The sequence below is a fragment of the Pelophylax lessonae genome, assembly GCF_965119305.1.
Source record: "Pelophylax lessonae genome assembly, chromosome: 1".
In the NCBI taxonomy this organism is placed as follows: domain Eukaryota; kingdom Metazoa; phylum Chordata; class Amphibia; order Anura; family Ranidae; genus Pelophylax; species Pelophylax lessonae.
Genome location: NC_138768.1, coordinates 13,224,837 through 13,236,811, shown reverse-complemented (window position 1 = coordinate 13,236,811; position 11,975 = coordinate 13,224,837). Strand labels below are relative to the sequence as shown.

Sequence of the window (11,975 nt, the reverse complement as noted above, 5' to 3'; positions counted from 1 at the left end):
AAATGTGCCCTCAGTGTAGATGGTCCCAATAGAATGTACCCTCAGTGTAGATGGTTCCAATACCATAAATGTGCCCTCAGTGTAGATGGTCCCAATACCATAAATGTGCCCTCAGTGTAGATGGTCCCAATAGAATGTGCCCTCAGTGTAGATGGTCCCAATACCATAAATGTGCCCTCAGTGTAGATGGTCCCAATACCATAAATGTGCCCTCAGTGTAGATGGTCCCAATACCATAAATGTGCCCTCAGTGTAGATAGTCTCAATAGCATAAATGTGCCCTCAGTGTAGATGGTTCAAATAGAATATTCCCTCAGTGTAGATGGTCCCAATAACATAAATGTGCCCTCAGTGTAGATCGTCCCAATAACATAAATGTGCCCTCAGTGTAGATAGTCTCAATAGCATAAACAGGCCCTCAGTGTAGATGTTCCCAGTAGCATAAATGTGCCCTCAGTGTAGATGGTCCCAATAGCATAAAGGGGCCCTCAGTGTGGATGGTCCCAAAAGCATAAATGTGCCCTCAGTGTAGATGGTCCCAATACCATAAATGTGCCCTCAGTGTAGATGGTCCCAATAGAATGTGCCCTCAGTGTAGATGGTCCCAATACCATAAATGTGCCCTCAGTGTAGATGGTCCCAATACCATAAATGTGCCCTCAGTGTAGATAGTCTCAATAGCATAAATGTGCCCTCAGTGTAGATGGTTCAAATAGAATATTCCCTCAGTGTAGATGGTCCCAATAACATAAATGTGCCCTCAGTGTAGATGGTCCCAATAACATAAATGTGCCCTCAGTGTAGATAGTCTCAATAGCATAAACAGGCCCTCAGTGTAGATGTTCCCAGTAGCATAAATGTGCCCTCAGTGTAGATGGTCCCAATAGCATAAAGGGGCCCTCAGTGTGGATGGTCCCAAAAGCATAAATGTGCCCTCAGTGAAGTTGATCCAATAGCATAAATGGGCGCTCAGTGTGGATGGTCCCAATAGCATAAATGTGCCTTCAGTGTTGATGGTCCCAATAGCATAAATGGGCCCTCAGTGTAGATGATCCCAACACCATAAATGAGCCCATCCCATAAATGGTCCCAAGACCATAATTGGGCCCTCAGCATAGATCAGTCTCTTTCAACCTTTTCAACACAGGTGAACACTTTAAATACCTTTCCGGTTTCAAGGAACCCTCTGCTAATAATGATTATAATTCCAACTCATGATACATTAGTGTAATGGTCAGTAGGGAAGAACACTTGTGGTCATTGGGAAGAATCATCACCATCCAAAATCTGTAGCTAAAAAAGATCAATAGTGTCAGTGGGAACTTATCTGAGAGGCAGAAATTGTTCTTTTAGTAAGGAAACCCAAGAAACTCCTGGAGGAACCCTGTTTGAGAAACCCTAGCGTAAATGGTCCCAAAAGCATAAATGTGCCCTTAGCGTAGATTGTTCCATTAGCATAAATGTGCCCTCACCATAGATGGTCCCAATAGCATAAATGTGCCTTCTTCTGTGTAGATATTCCCAATAGCATAAATGAGCCCTAAGCATAGATGGTCCCAATAGCATAAATGGGCCCTTCCCGTAATTAGTCCCAAGACCATAATTGGGCCCTTAGTGTAGATGAGTCTCTTTCAACCTTTTCAAAACAGGAGAATCCTTGAAATACCTTTCCAGTCTCAAGGAACCCTCTGTTAAAACTTACTATAATTCCAACTCATGATACATTAGTATAATGGTCAGTAGGGAAGAACATTCCTTACACTTGTGGTCATTGGGAAGAATTATCACCTTTACAAAAGATCTATGGTGTCAATTGGAAATTATCTGAGAGGCAGAAATTGTTCTTTGTGTAAGGAACCCCAAGCAACTCCTGGAGGAACCCTGTTTGAGAAACCCTAGCGTAAATGGTCCCAATAGCATAAATGTGCATTCAGCGTAAATGGTCCCAATAACATAAATGTACCCTCGGCGTAGATGGTCCCAAAAGCATAAATGGGCATTTAGTCCTTTAGTGTAAATGGTCCCAAGACCATATTTGGGCCCTTAGTGCAGATCAGCCTCTTTCAACCTTTTCCACACAGGGGAACCCTTGAAACAATGTTCCGGGCTCAGGGAACCCCTGCTAGAAATGACTATATTCAAAACTCATGATACATTAGTGTGATGGTCAAAAGGAAGAATGTTCCTTATACGTGTGGTCATTAGAAAGAATTACCCCCTTACAGATAGCTAAAAAGATCAATGGTGTCAGTGGAAACTTATCTCAGAGGCAGAAATTGTTCCTTGCTCAAGGAACCCCTAGCAACCTCTGGAGGAACTGTGCTTGAAAAACCCCTGGTATAAATGGTCCCAATAGCATAAATAGGCCCTTAGCTTAAATTTTTCCAACACCATAAATGGGTCCTTAGTTAAATGGTCCCAAGACCATTATCATGCCCTTAGAGTAGATCAGCCCTTTATCAACCTTTTCAACACAAAGAAACCCTTGAAATAATTTGCCAGTCTTAGGGGAACCCTTCTAAAAATTCCTATATCTACAACTCATGATACATTGGTGTGATGGTCAGTAAGAAGAATGCTCCTTACACTTTTGGTTATTGAGAAGAACTCCTCTTTTACAGATAGCTAAAAAGATCAATGGTGTCAGTGTGAACTTATCTGAGAGGCAGAAATGGTACCTTGGTCAAGGATCACCTAGCAACTTCTGGAGGAAACCTAGGCTTCCAAGGAACCCTGGTTAAGAAACCCTGGTATAGATGGTCCCAGAGGAACCCTGGTTAAGAAACCCTGGCATAGATGGTCCCATAGGAACCCTGGTTAAGAAACCCTGGCGTAGATGGTCCCAGAGGAACCCTGATTAAGAAACCGTGGCGTAGATGGTCTCAGAGGAACACTGATTAAGAAACCCTGGCGTAGATGGTCCCAGAGGAACCCTGATTAAGAAACCGTGGCGTAGTTGGTCTCAGAGGAACCCTGGTTAAGAAACTGTGGCATAAATGGTCCTAGAGAAACCCTGGTTAAGAAACCCTGGCGTAGATGGTCCCAGAAGAACCCTGGTTAAGAAACCCTGGCGTAGATGGTCCCAGAGGAACCCTGGTTAAGAAACCCTGGCGTAGATGGTCTCAGAGGAACCCTGGTTAAGAAACCCTGGCATAGATGGTCCCAGAGGAACCCTGATTAAGAAACCCTGGCGTAGATGGTCTCAGAGGAACCCTGGTTAAGAAACCCTGGCGTAGATGGTCTCAGAGGAACCCTGATTAAGAAACCCTGGCGTAGATGGTCTCAGAAGCATAAATGAGCCCTTAGCGTAAATAGTCCTAAGACCACAATTGGGCCCTTAGTGAAGATCATCCTTTCTCAACCTTTTCAACACAAAGGAACTCTTGAAATAACTGAAATATCTGAGAGGCAGAAATTGTTCCTTGCTCAAGAAACCCCTAACAACATCTGGAGGAACCCCAGTTGAGAAACTCTGACGTAAATGGTCCCAAAAGCATAAATTAGCCCTTAGCGTAAGAAGTCCCAAGACCATAACCGGGCCCTTAGCATAGATCATCCTAAAAGCATATATGGGCTCTTAGCATCAGCATAGAAGTCATATCTTGATGTGATTTGCTGTGGTCTGCAGTCTTACAAGGATCGGGAGAGGTGAGAGGACTGTGTAGTGATGCTGAGTCACACTGACATACATAGGACCCACAACCCCCCCCCCCCCCCCCCCAACCCACACACACAACACTCACAGATAAATAAACTGTGTGTATTGTTAGCAGCTCGGACCTGTCACCGTGTGATGAATGGCTTCAATTTGGAGGCTGCTTTAAGCTGTCATTCCTGATCACACGACCCCCTTTCCCCTCCGTGCCTGTACCTGCCTGAAGACATTACCTTCAATTTATCGGTCGCAGCACGCGGACGCTGGAAGATGGGGGTGGGGGGAGGACGTCGCGAGGGAGCGGAGGAAAAGCGTATGATGGGTGGAAGAATGGGGTTATTATCTAGGATCAGCTTTTAGAAGAGTGAGGACACATGGCTGATAGCCGGGTGGTGACGGAAAGACGAAGTATCTGCACCCCAAAGGAAACATCTCATGACAAAGTACATACAGTAATAGCTGTGAATGGTAAACAGGAATATTTACTGGATGGAAACCCAATCACTAAAATGTCATAGAGGCTTTAATGTGTTTGTGTCATTCCAAAAGTCATCTTCAATCTTTATCAGAAGCTTTCTTTAAAATAATATCTAGTGATCCTGCCATTAAGGTCCTCATTCAGGAGCTTCCTGTTATAAGGTGACGACGCTCTGTGCCTGTCTCCCAGTTGTGCTCCAGTGTTGTCACCCTGTTACTCAAGACAGAAAGTATAAGAGCCATTTCATCACACATTACCCAAGCATGTCTGCTGTTGTTACCCTCAGGAAATCCGCCCGGAGATTTATTTTTTTATCACTGCAACTTTGTATCCATTCCAATTTGTTACAGTATTGGATCCAATACACTGGCAGGAGACCGATATGATTGATATTGGATCAATCTAGTGCAGAGATTGCTGAGAATGGCTGTATTACTTTGTACAGCACTGCGGTATATGTCAGAGCTATATAAATGTATAATAGTGTGACTGTGGGGGGGGGACATTAGAGTGTAAGCTCCTCTGGTACAGAGACTGATGTGACTGGCTCAGTGTTTTCTGTACAGCACTGCGGTATAAGTAAGAGCTATATAAATGTATATTAATAATAGTGTGTGATTGTGGGGGGGGGGGGGGGACATTAAAGTGTATATTTTTGTTTATTATAAATCTTACAAATCATACAACATATTGTATGGCAAGCTTATCAATCACCTTAACCACCTCATCTGCAGTGATGTCCTCTGTCAAACTCACAAGAGAACTGTCATTTCCCAATCCTGGAATAGAATCCAGAAAACTTGACATGCCTGCCCGATCAAGGTCCCTCCTGCCCAGGAGGTCAGCATAATATGACCTGGTGGTTTTCAGGATCCCTGAGCTGGACTTTGTCAAGGAACCCGTACTGTCAACCAGGCCTACAACTGACTTAACTGCTCTACCTTGTTTGCAATTCTGGTAAGGGTCGGGCGAGTGATATTTCCCATGATCCCTTTCCAGAACCAAAGAGGCATGCCTGTCATATTGACACTCCCTGAGCAAGAGTTTAACCTCAGAGATCATCCCCGGATCTCCATTATTCGAGACAAGCCTATCAAGCTTCTTCAGCAGATGCTGGTAGGTGACATACTTATCAGGCTGAGACCGAAAAAGCCCGTGGTGTACGTGCCCCTGGGGTGGCAGCCCAGGGGTGCCTCAATTTCACTGGTGAGGGGCAGCTCACCTGAGTTTTTGTGGCACCTTGGTCACTGCACCATCACACTTTTTCAAGCACCTGCCTCTTGGGGTGGGCCTTTTGGCCAACACCAGAGGAATTTTTTATTCCTGGCCGGGGGGCCTGCCAAGGTCTTGCACGTTGGCACTACCCTGCACTTCTCCACTTCCCTTTTCCCCACTCTGTTTTTTTTTTGTTGTGTGTCACGTTTGTCCCTTTTGGTTGAGCACTTTGCACGACTTTGATGGCGTAGGTCCTCGGGCCTGCCCTGTAAGTCTTGGGAGGGGGTGGATATGGCCTTTTGGCTTAGTTCGCCCTCTCCCATGGGGTCTCCCTTCGGGGGAGCCCCACCTAGTACTCGGGGTGGGCTGTTTCGGCAGTCCCCCTGAAGAATGGGGTCTGCCCGGCTTTGGCTGGGTGGACCAAAGTGAGTACCTCAGTTCCCGTCAGGAGCTTCGTGCCCCGGGGGATCAGGGTCAGGGCCCCTCCTCTTCGGAGGAGGGCCATGTGTACGCCTTGTGCACTTTTTGTGTGTCCACGTTTGCGTGTGTGCACTTTTTTATGCACCGGGTGTTAAGTTTTTGGAGTGTGTTTCACACACCACGGGCTTTAAAAAAAAAAAAAACTTATCAGGCTGTTTATTTCTTCCTATGGCCTTGAAAAACCCAATGATCCTTTGATTTGTAAGCTCCCACCACTCTGACTTACTGCTGCAAAAGTCCATGATCGATACCTGTGCCTGAAAAAAATCCTCAAGGGAATGACTCACCTCATCGTCCAGAAATGTAGAATTCAGCTTCCAGGTACCCCTCCCTCTAGGTGGTATATCGGGGCTATTTAGAGTCACAGACAGAATACAGTGATCGGAAAACTCCACCGCCTGACACACTGGTGCCGAGAAGGCAGAGTTCCCCTTTTAAAAACCTATCCATTCTACTCTGATTACTACCTCGCTGAAAAGTAAATCCCGTGTTGTCTGGGCAGCAGTGAATGTGCAACCAGCCCTGCCTCTCTAGCTATTTTATTTAAAAAAAAAAGCCCTCACAGTCCAGCCTGGCTCCGGTACCTTTCCTGTCCTTAGTCCTAGTGGCAGTGTTGAAATCACCACCGAAGACAACTTGCTGGGCTGTAAAAAGAAAAGGCTTGATCTTCATGAAGAGGCATTTCCTGTCCCACTTTGTCTGGGGCCCATAGATGTTAATCAGGCGCAGGTCCTACCCCCCCCCCCCCCCCCCATGGAGACGTCCAAGACCATGCATCTCCCCATTTCTACCTCAATAATCCGCTGACAGGTTACCATGCCGGAAAAAAGTACCGCAACTCCAGTGTAAGGCTCGGCCGCTAGAGACCAGAAGGAAGGGCCGCACCTCCACTCCTTCTTCGCCAGATGAATGACTGTCAAACTAGACAGCTGGGTCTCTTTCAAAAAGAAAATATCAGCATCAAACCTGCTGAGCAAAAATAAGGCCATGTTACGAGCACTTGCTGATTTTATGCTGGCGACATTCATGGTCGCCACTTGCCACCTTCAATGGAGTGGAAACCGCCAACAGGATGATTGAGGTACACGTTTCTTAGCCTGCTTACCCCCCTCCCTACTTGAAGACCCTGGATACTTTAATGTTCCTTGGGATTCCTCCTCCATAGAAATAACTGACTCACCACCAGAAGAACTTCCACCCTCCACCTCAGAAAACACTTGACACCTCCACCCTCCCAGGTTCAGGAGTACTGACATCCTTCCCCCCTCTCCGCTCCTTACCCTTTTTCCTTTTAGCCTCCAACCATTCCATATCCTCATTCTACAATCTTAACGGCAGAACCCCCTCCCCCCAGGACATCCCCAGACAAAACCCCCGCATTAACCCCTCTCCCCACATCATTCACCCCAACCTCCACATTATTCAGGGCCGGATTAAGAGCATCATGGGCTTGGTGCTGAGGATTTTGAAGGGCCTTAAGGGCCGTGCCTTGGCATGCACCCAGAGGAGGAAGGGTGCAGCCATGCATGCCTAATTCAACATGGGATGCGGTCTCTGAAGCCCATAAACACATCCATGCATCGGCAACTGTCCCTCCTTGTCCGGCCTTCGTGCTGTGTGGGGAGGTTCTGAGCGAGCTGCCTGGGGACGAAGCCAGACTTCAGTGTTTACAAGTGACAGAAGAGCGGTAACTTGTGAATATGGCCAACCCGGGGCCTATATTAAGGTAGGGGCCTGGAGCTGCAGCTCCAATAGCCCCTACGTTAATCTGGCCCTGACATTATTCACCTTGCATTCTGCAAGAGCCACTCTCTTCCCTTCCACTTCTCCACCCCCCCCCCAACTATCATTCAATCCATCACCTAATCCACCCCCGTCTCTGCTGACCTCCAGCTGCACTTCTGCCACGCAGAGGAGGAGGGGTTGGCACAACCATATACGCTGGTTCAGCACCCTCCACTGCCTTTACTACTCTAGGAAAAACAACAGGTGCAGACACAGACTTGACAACTACACTTTCTGACACTGACTGGGGAACCACAGACTGGGGGGACACTGACACCACAGCCGGCCTCAAAGACACAGATTCTGACAGGACAGAGAAACTAGGATCCCCTGGCACAACCTCAGCCAACCCAGACTCTTCCCTATCCAGGTGGAAGAATTCCTCCACTAACTCAGGCTTATTGTGCAAAGCCTCAGGGCTCTGGCTATAAGGTCTTATCACATAGGTTACACTTACTGATCTCACAGTCCCTTGCCAGATGCCCCAGTTCCTGACACAGAGAGCACTTCTGTTCTGGACTGGAAGAGGAGAAATGTCCCTTGGCACCACATTTATGGCACAGCTTAGGTTAACCAGGGTAGAAGATGGTAAGCCTATCTCTACCAATAAAGGCAGAGGAGTGCAAATGCTGGACTACATTCTCACACACTCTCAACCTCATTGACACCGACCACCCACTGGTCCAGAATTCTCTATCATCCATATTCACGCGTTTAAAGGAAGAAGGTGCATTAGGTGAAAGTCCCACAACTTGCTCCCTTCTATAAGCAGCATGAACATGATACAGCTCTAGCATAGCTCCTATCTGGAACTGATGGCACAGAATTAAGGGTTTTAGACACAGTTAGTGGCTGCCTAGGAACCTCTGCAATCAGGTTTGGTAAATTACCCACCACCTGATCCTCCCTCCTCCCCTCCAGCACAACAGTCCGGCTCACCATAGTCCCAGAGGTACCATAATTACCAGCAGTCCTGGTATTAGGTAAAGTCTTCTGGTTAGAAAAAAACTCCAGCTGTTTTAGCGTCCATACGGCACCCCTTTCTTGCACTCTTCATGTGGTACTCCTGCCTTGTGGTTTTAGTGTCCATACGGCACGCTTGCTCTGCAGTATAAAGGCCCGTACACACGATATGAACATCGGAAGGAAGATTTCGTCTGAAGAACAATCTGACGATTTTCGGATTGTTAGCATAGTGCTTTCAACAGCCGATTACGACGCGTTTCGCCATCCAATCAGGGCGTCTGCCGTAGCTCACCAAACTCAGGCTACGGAAGACGCCCTGATTGGATGGCGAAACGCGTCTAGCGATCTAGCGATTAGCTGAGCGTACCTTGACCTCACTTCCGGCAGGTGAAGCGCACGCTGGGGGAGCAGCGTACCACCGAGCCGTGCTCTATCTGCCTAGTTATTTCTTGCATTTTTTAAGTAGATTTCTTTTAGCAATACATTTTTTTATACATACTTCACCATGGATGGCTTTTTATTATTTTTCACGAGGGGATTTAAGAAGGGCCATCTCCAAGGATCTCTCCCATTATAGTGAACATTCAAGGCTATGGCTGGAAAGAAGCTGTGACTACACTAAAGGATTCATACACATTGCAAGCATACTAACGCTTTGTGGTAAGTAATTAACCACAGGGGGAGCACCTCACATGTTATTCCAAGTGAAGCACAGAAGCACCTTTCTTCTGCACTGAATGGACACTTTATTTATTTATATATATTAATTTATGGACAATGTTATATCATAAATTCACTGTATAGGTTGTTGCTTGTAATGTTCTGGTACCTTTGGGTACCCTAATTACTCTTTCATAAGTGTATGCGCCCCACCATTCTCTTTTGGTAAGGTGCGCATACACCTTTAAGACTGATGCTGTCATCACTGAGCGCCGGACTGGATGGCTATTTAGATCGCCGGCTCTCACTCACATGTGTTCGTTCAAACTGCTTTGTGCCTTGATGCTAACCTGTCTTGAAGCTCTCATGCTTGCAAGCATACCTCGCTGTCGGAACCACGCTGCGCTGATCCCTGTATCCCGCTACCGGATCATCCGCTCTTGCCGAACCTCTCCTCTGCTACATTGCTACTAGTGATAAGTACCCCACAGGGGAAACCTCTATAACCTTCATACTAAAGCTTACACTATCTAGCTCTGCATACTAAGGACTATTATTACATCTGCATTATCTAAGATTGCTAGCTCTTGAGCCTACTACCATCTGCTCTTGCACTGGGTTGGTCTCTCCTGTATGTTCACCTGCTACTCTATCATCTGCTACCATACATGATTGCTAACCTATCTGCATCCCATCTGCTACTATCTTACTTTCAAGAACATTTCCTTTCAAGTGTCTGTCATCTACCATCTCTACCCAACCTGTCTCTTCAGCCTATCATCACTGTGTTACTATATACATAAGTCACTCTAGGAAACATCTTATTGAGTGTGTGTATTTACTTGCTGAATTGAGATCATCCACACATGATGAGTCTTGGGAGTTGGGATTGGTGTCTCAGCGTTTCTCTACATGACTACTGAAGTGGAATATTTCTGCAGCTGAAAATCCACATCATACGTAAAACGCAGGAGCGTTACATTGCTATATTGATTGCAATAGTTTGCACATTGGTATATTTTGCACAATTTCAGCTTATCATTGCATTGATTTGCATTTTTGCACAGTGTAGCTTTGCAGCGCTGTAACATTATTTTTTCTAAATCACTTTAAAGGCACTAGCACTTTAATTTGCAGCAGCAGCTATTTAATACACACTATATTATTATTATTTCTTACGCACATTATTTACCATAAGTGTGAGGTTACACCTTTACACGTGTATAATAATATACTTTAATGTAATACTCTGTGGGGTTGGAGGACATCTCACCTTAGGTAATCTCTCAGGGTCTCCTGGGTGTCGGGGCACCACCTTCTGTAGTCTCTGGAAGCCGTAGTCAATGGTTGGTTCATTCAAGGCTGTGAAGAGGAATGTCAGATGTTAGGTGACAAAAAAACGCCCGCCACATCAAGAAGAACCAAACCATACACTGATCAGACACTTCCTACATAACAATGACAATCTATGAAAAGGAAGGTGCCTAGTTCAGAACCTAATGATAAAGATGTGAACATACAATAGAGCCTTCCACCACTTGCTCCTCACTTGGGGCTGCTTTTCAAAAATAATTTGATCACACCCACTATTCAAGGTGGGCTGAAGCTCAGGCTGGTGCAGGGATGGTGGGAACCCCTCATAATGGGCACAGCAGGTGTACAGACCCAGGAACTCAGCACAGGGATGGTGGGGACCCCTTATAATGGGAACAGCAGGTGTACAGACCCAGGAACTCAGCACAGGGATGGTGGGAACCCCTCATAATGGGCACAGCAGGTGTACAGACCCGGGAACTCAGCACAGGGATGGTGGGGACCCCTTATAATGGGAACAGCAGGTGTACAGACCCGGGAACTCTGCACAGGGATGGTGGGGACCCCTTATAATGGGAACAGCAGGTGTACAGACCCGGGAACTCTGCACAGGGATGGTGGGGGCCCCTTATAATGGGAACAGCAGGTGTACAGACCCGGGAACTCAGCACAGGGATGGTGGGGACCCCTTATAATGGGAACAGCAGGTATACAGACCCGGGAACTCTGCACAGGGATGGTGGGAACCCCTCATAATGGGCACAGCAGGTGTACAGACCCGGGAACTCAGCACAGGGATGGTGGGAACCCCTCATAATGGGAACAGCAGGTGTACAGACCCGGGAACTCAGCACAGGGATGGTGGGGACCCCTTATAATGGGAACAGCAGGTGTACAGACCCTGGAACTCAGCACAGGGATGGTGGGAGCCCCTCATAAGAGGCACATCAGGGTTGCAGGTCTGGGAACTCATCATTGGCGGAGGATGTAACCAGTTTTTCAGGGGCTCCCATTTGAAAGTTTGTGGGGCCAAAAACACGTGATCTCACACTACTATCAACCTGTACAAATATACACAAAACATGCCTCTAAATCCCTTGGCTATGCTCACACTGTATGCAAATTGTGATTCTGCAATGAGTTGCATTTTTTTATCATTTTATTTTATTTTTTACAATGTCACTGACTATGACTCTGTCCATTCAGAAAAGGAAGGAGCTGGTAAATTACATATTTACCGACCCCTTCCTGGTTCTCTATTGTGACACATCCCCTGCAGCAGCTGGCAGGTGAGGGGAGGGAGCACAGTGGGGGGGGGGGGGGGGGGGGCAGGGGAGCACACAGGGGCCCAGAGACCGCAGAACACAAGTGAACTGGATAGGAGGAGTGGCGGGGGCAGCATACAGAGGAACCAATCTCTTC

At 46.8% G+C, this 11,975-nt stretch overlaps 1 protein-coding gene across 4 annotated transcripts in view; it reads right to left on the bottom strand.

Annotated features, from left to right (window-relative positions):
* Positions 1-11,975, bottom strand: part of LOC309555740 (transcription factor COE3-like) — a gene marked incomplete at its 5' end in the record, with an annotated part of 262,839 nt that overhangs the window by 35,569 nt on the left and 215,295 nt on the right. For all 4 annotated transcript variants that reach the window (XM_082257815.1, XM_082257816.1, XM_082257817.1 and 1 more), the window contains one exon: positions 10,513-10,601. In XM_082257815.1, the coding sequence (XP_082113941.1) occupies positions 10,513-10,601 (89 nt within the window). The remainder of the gene's footprint in view (positions 1-10,512; positions 10,602-11,975) is intronic.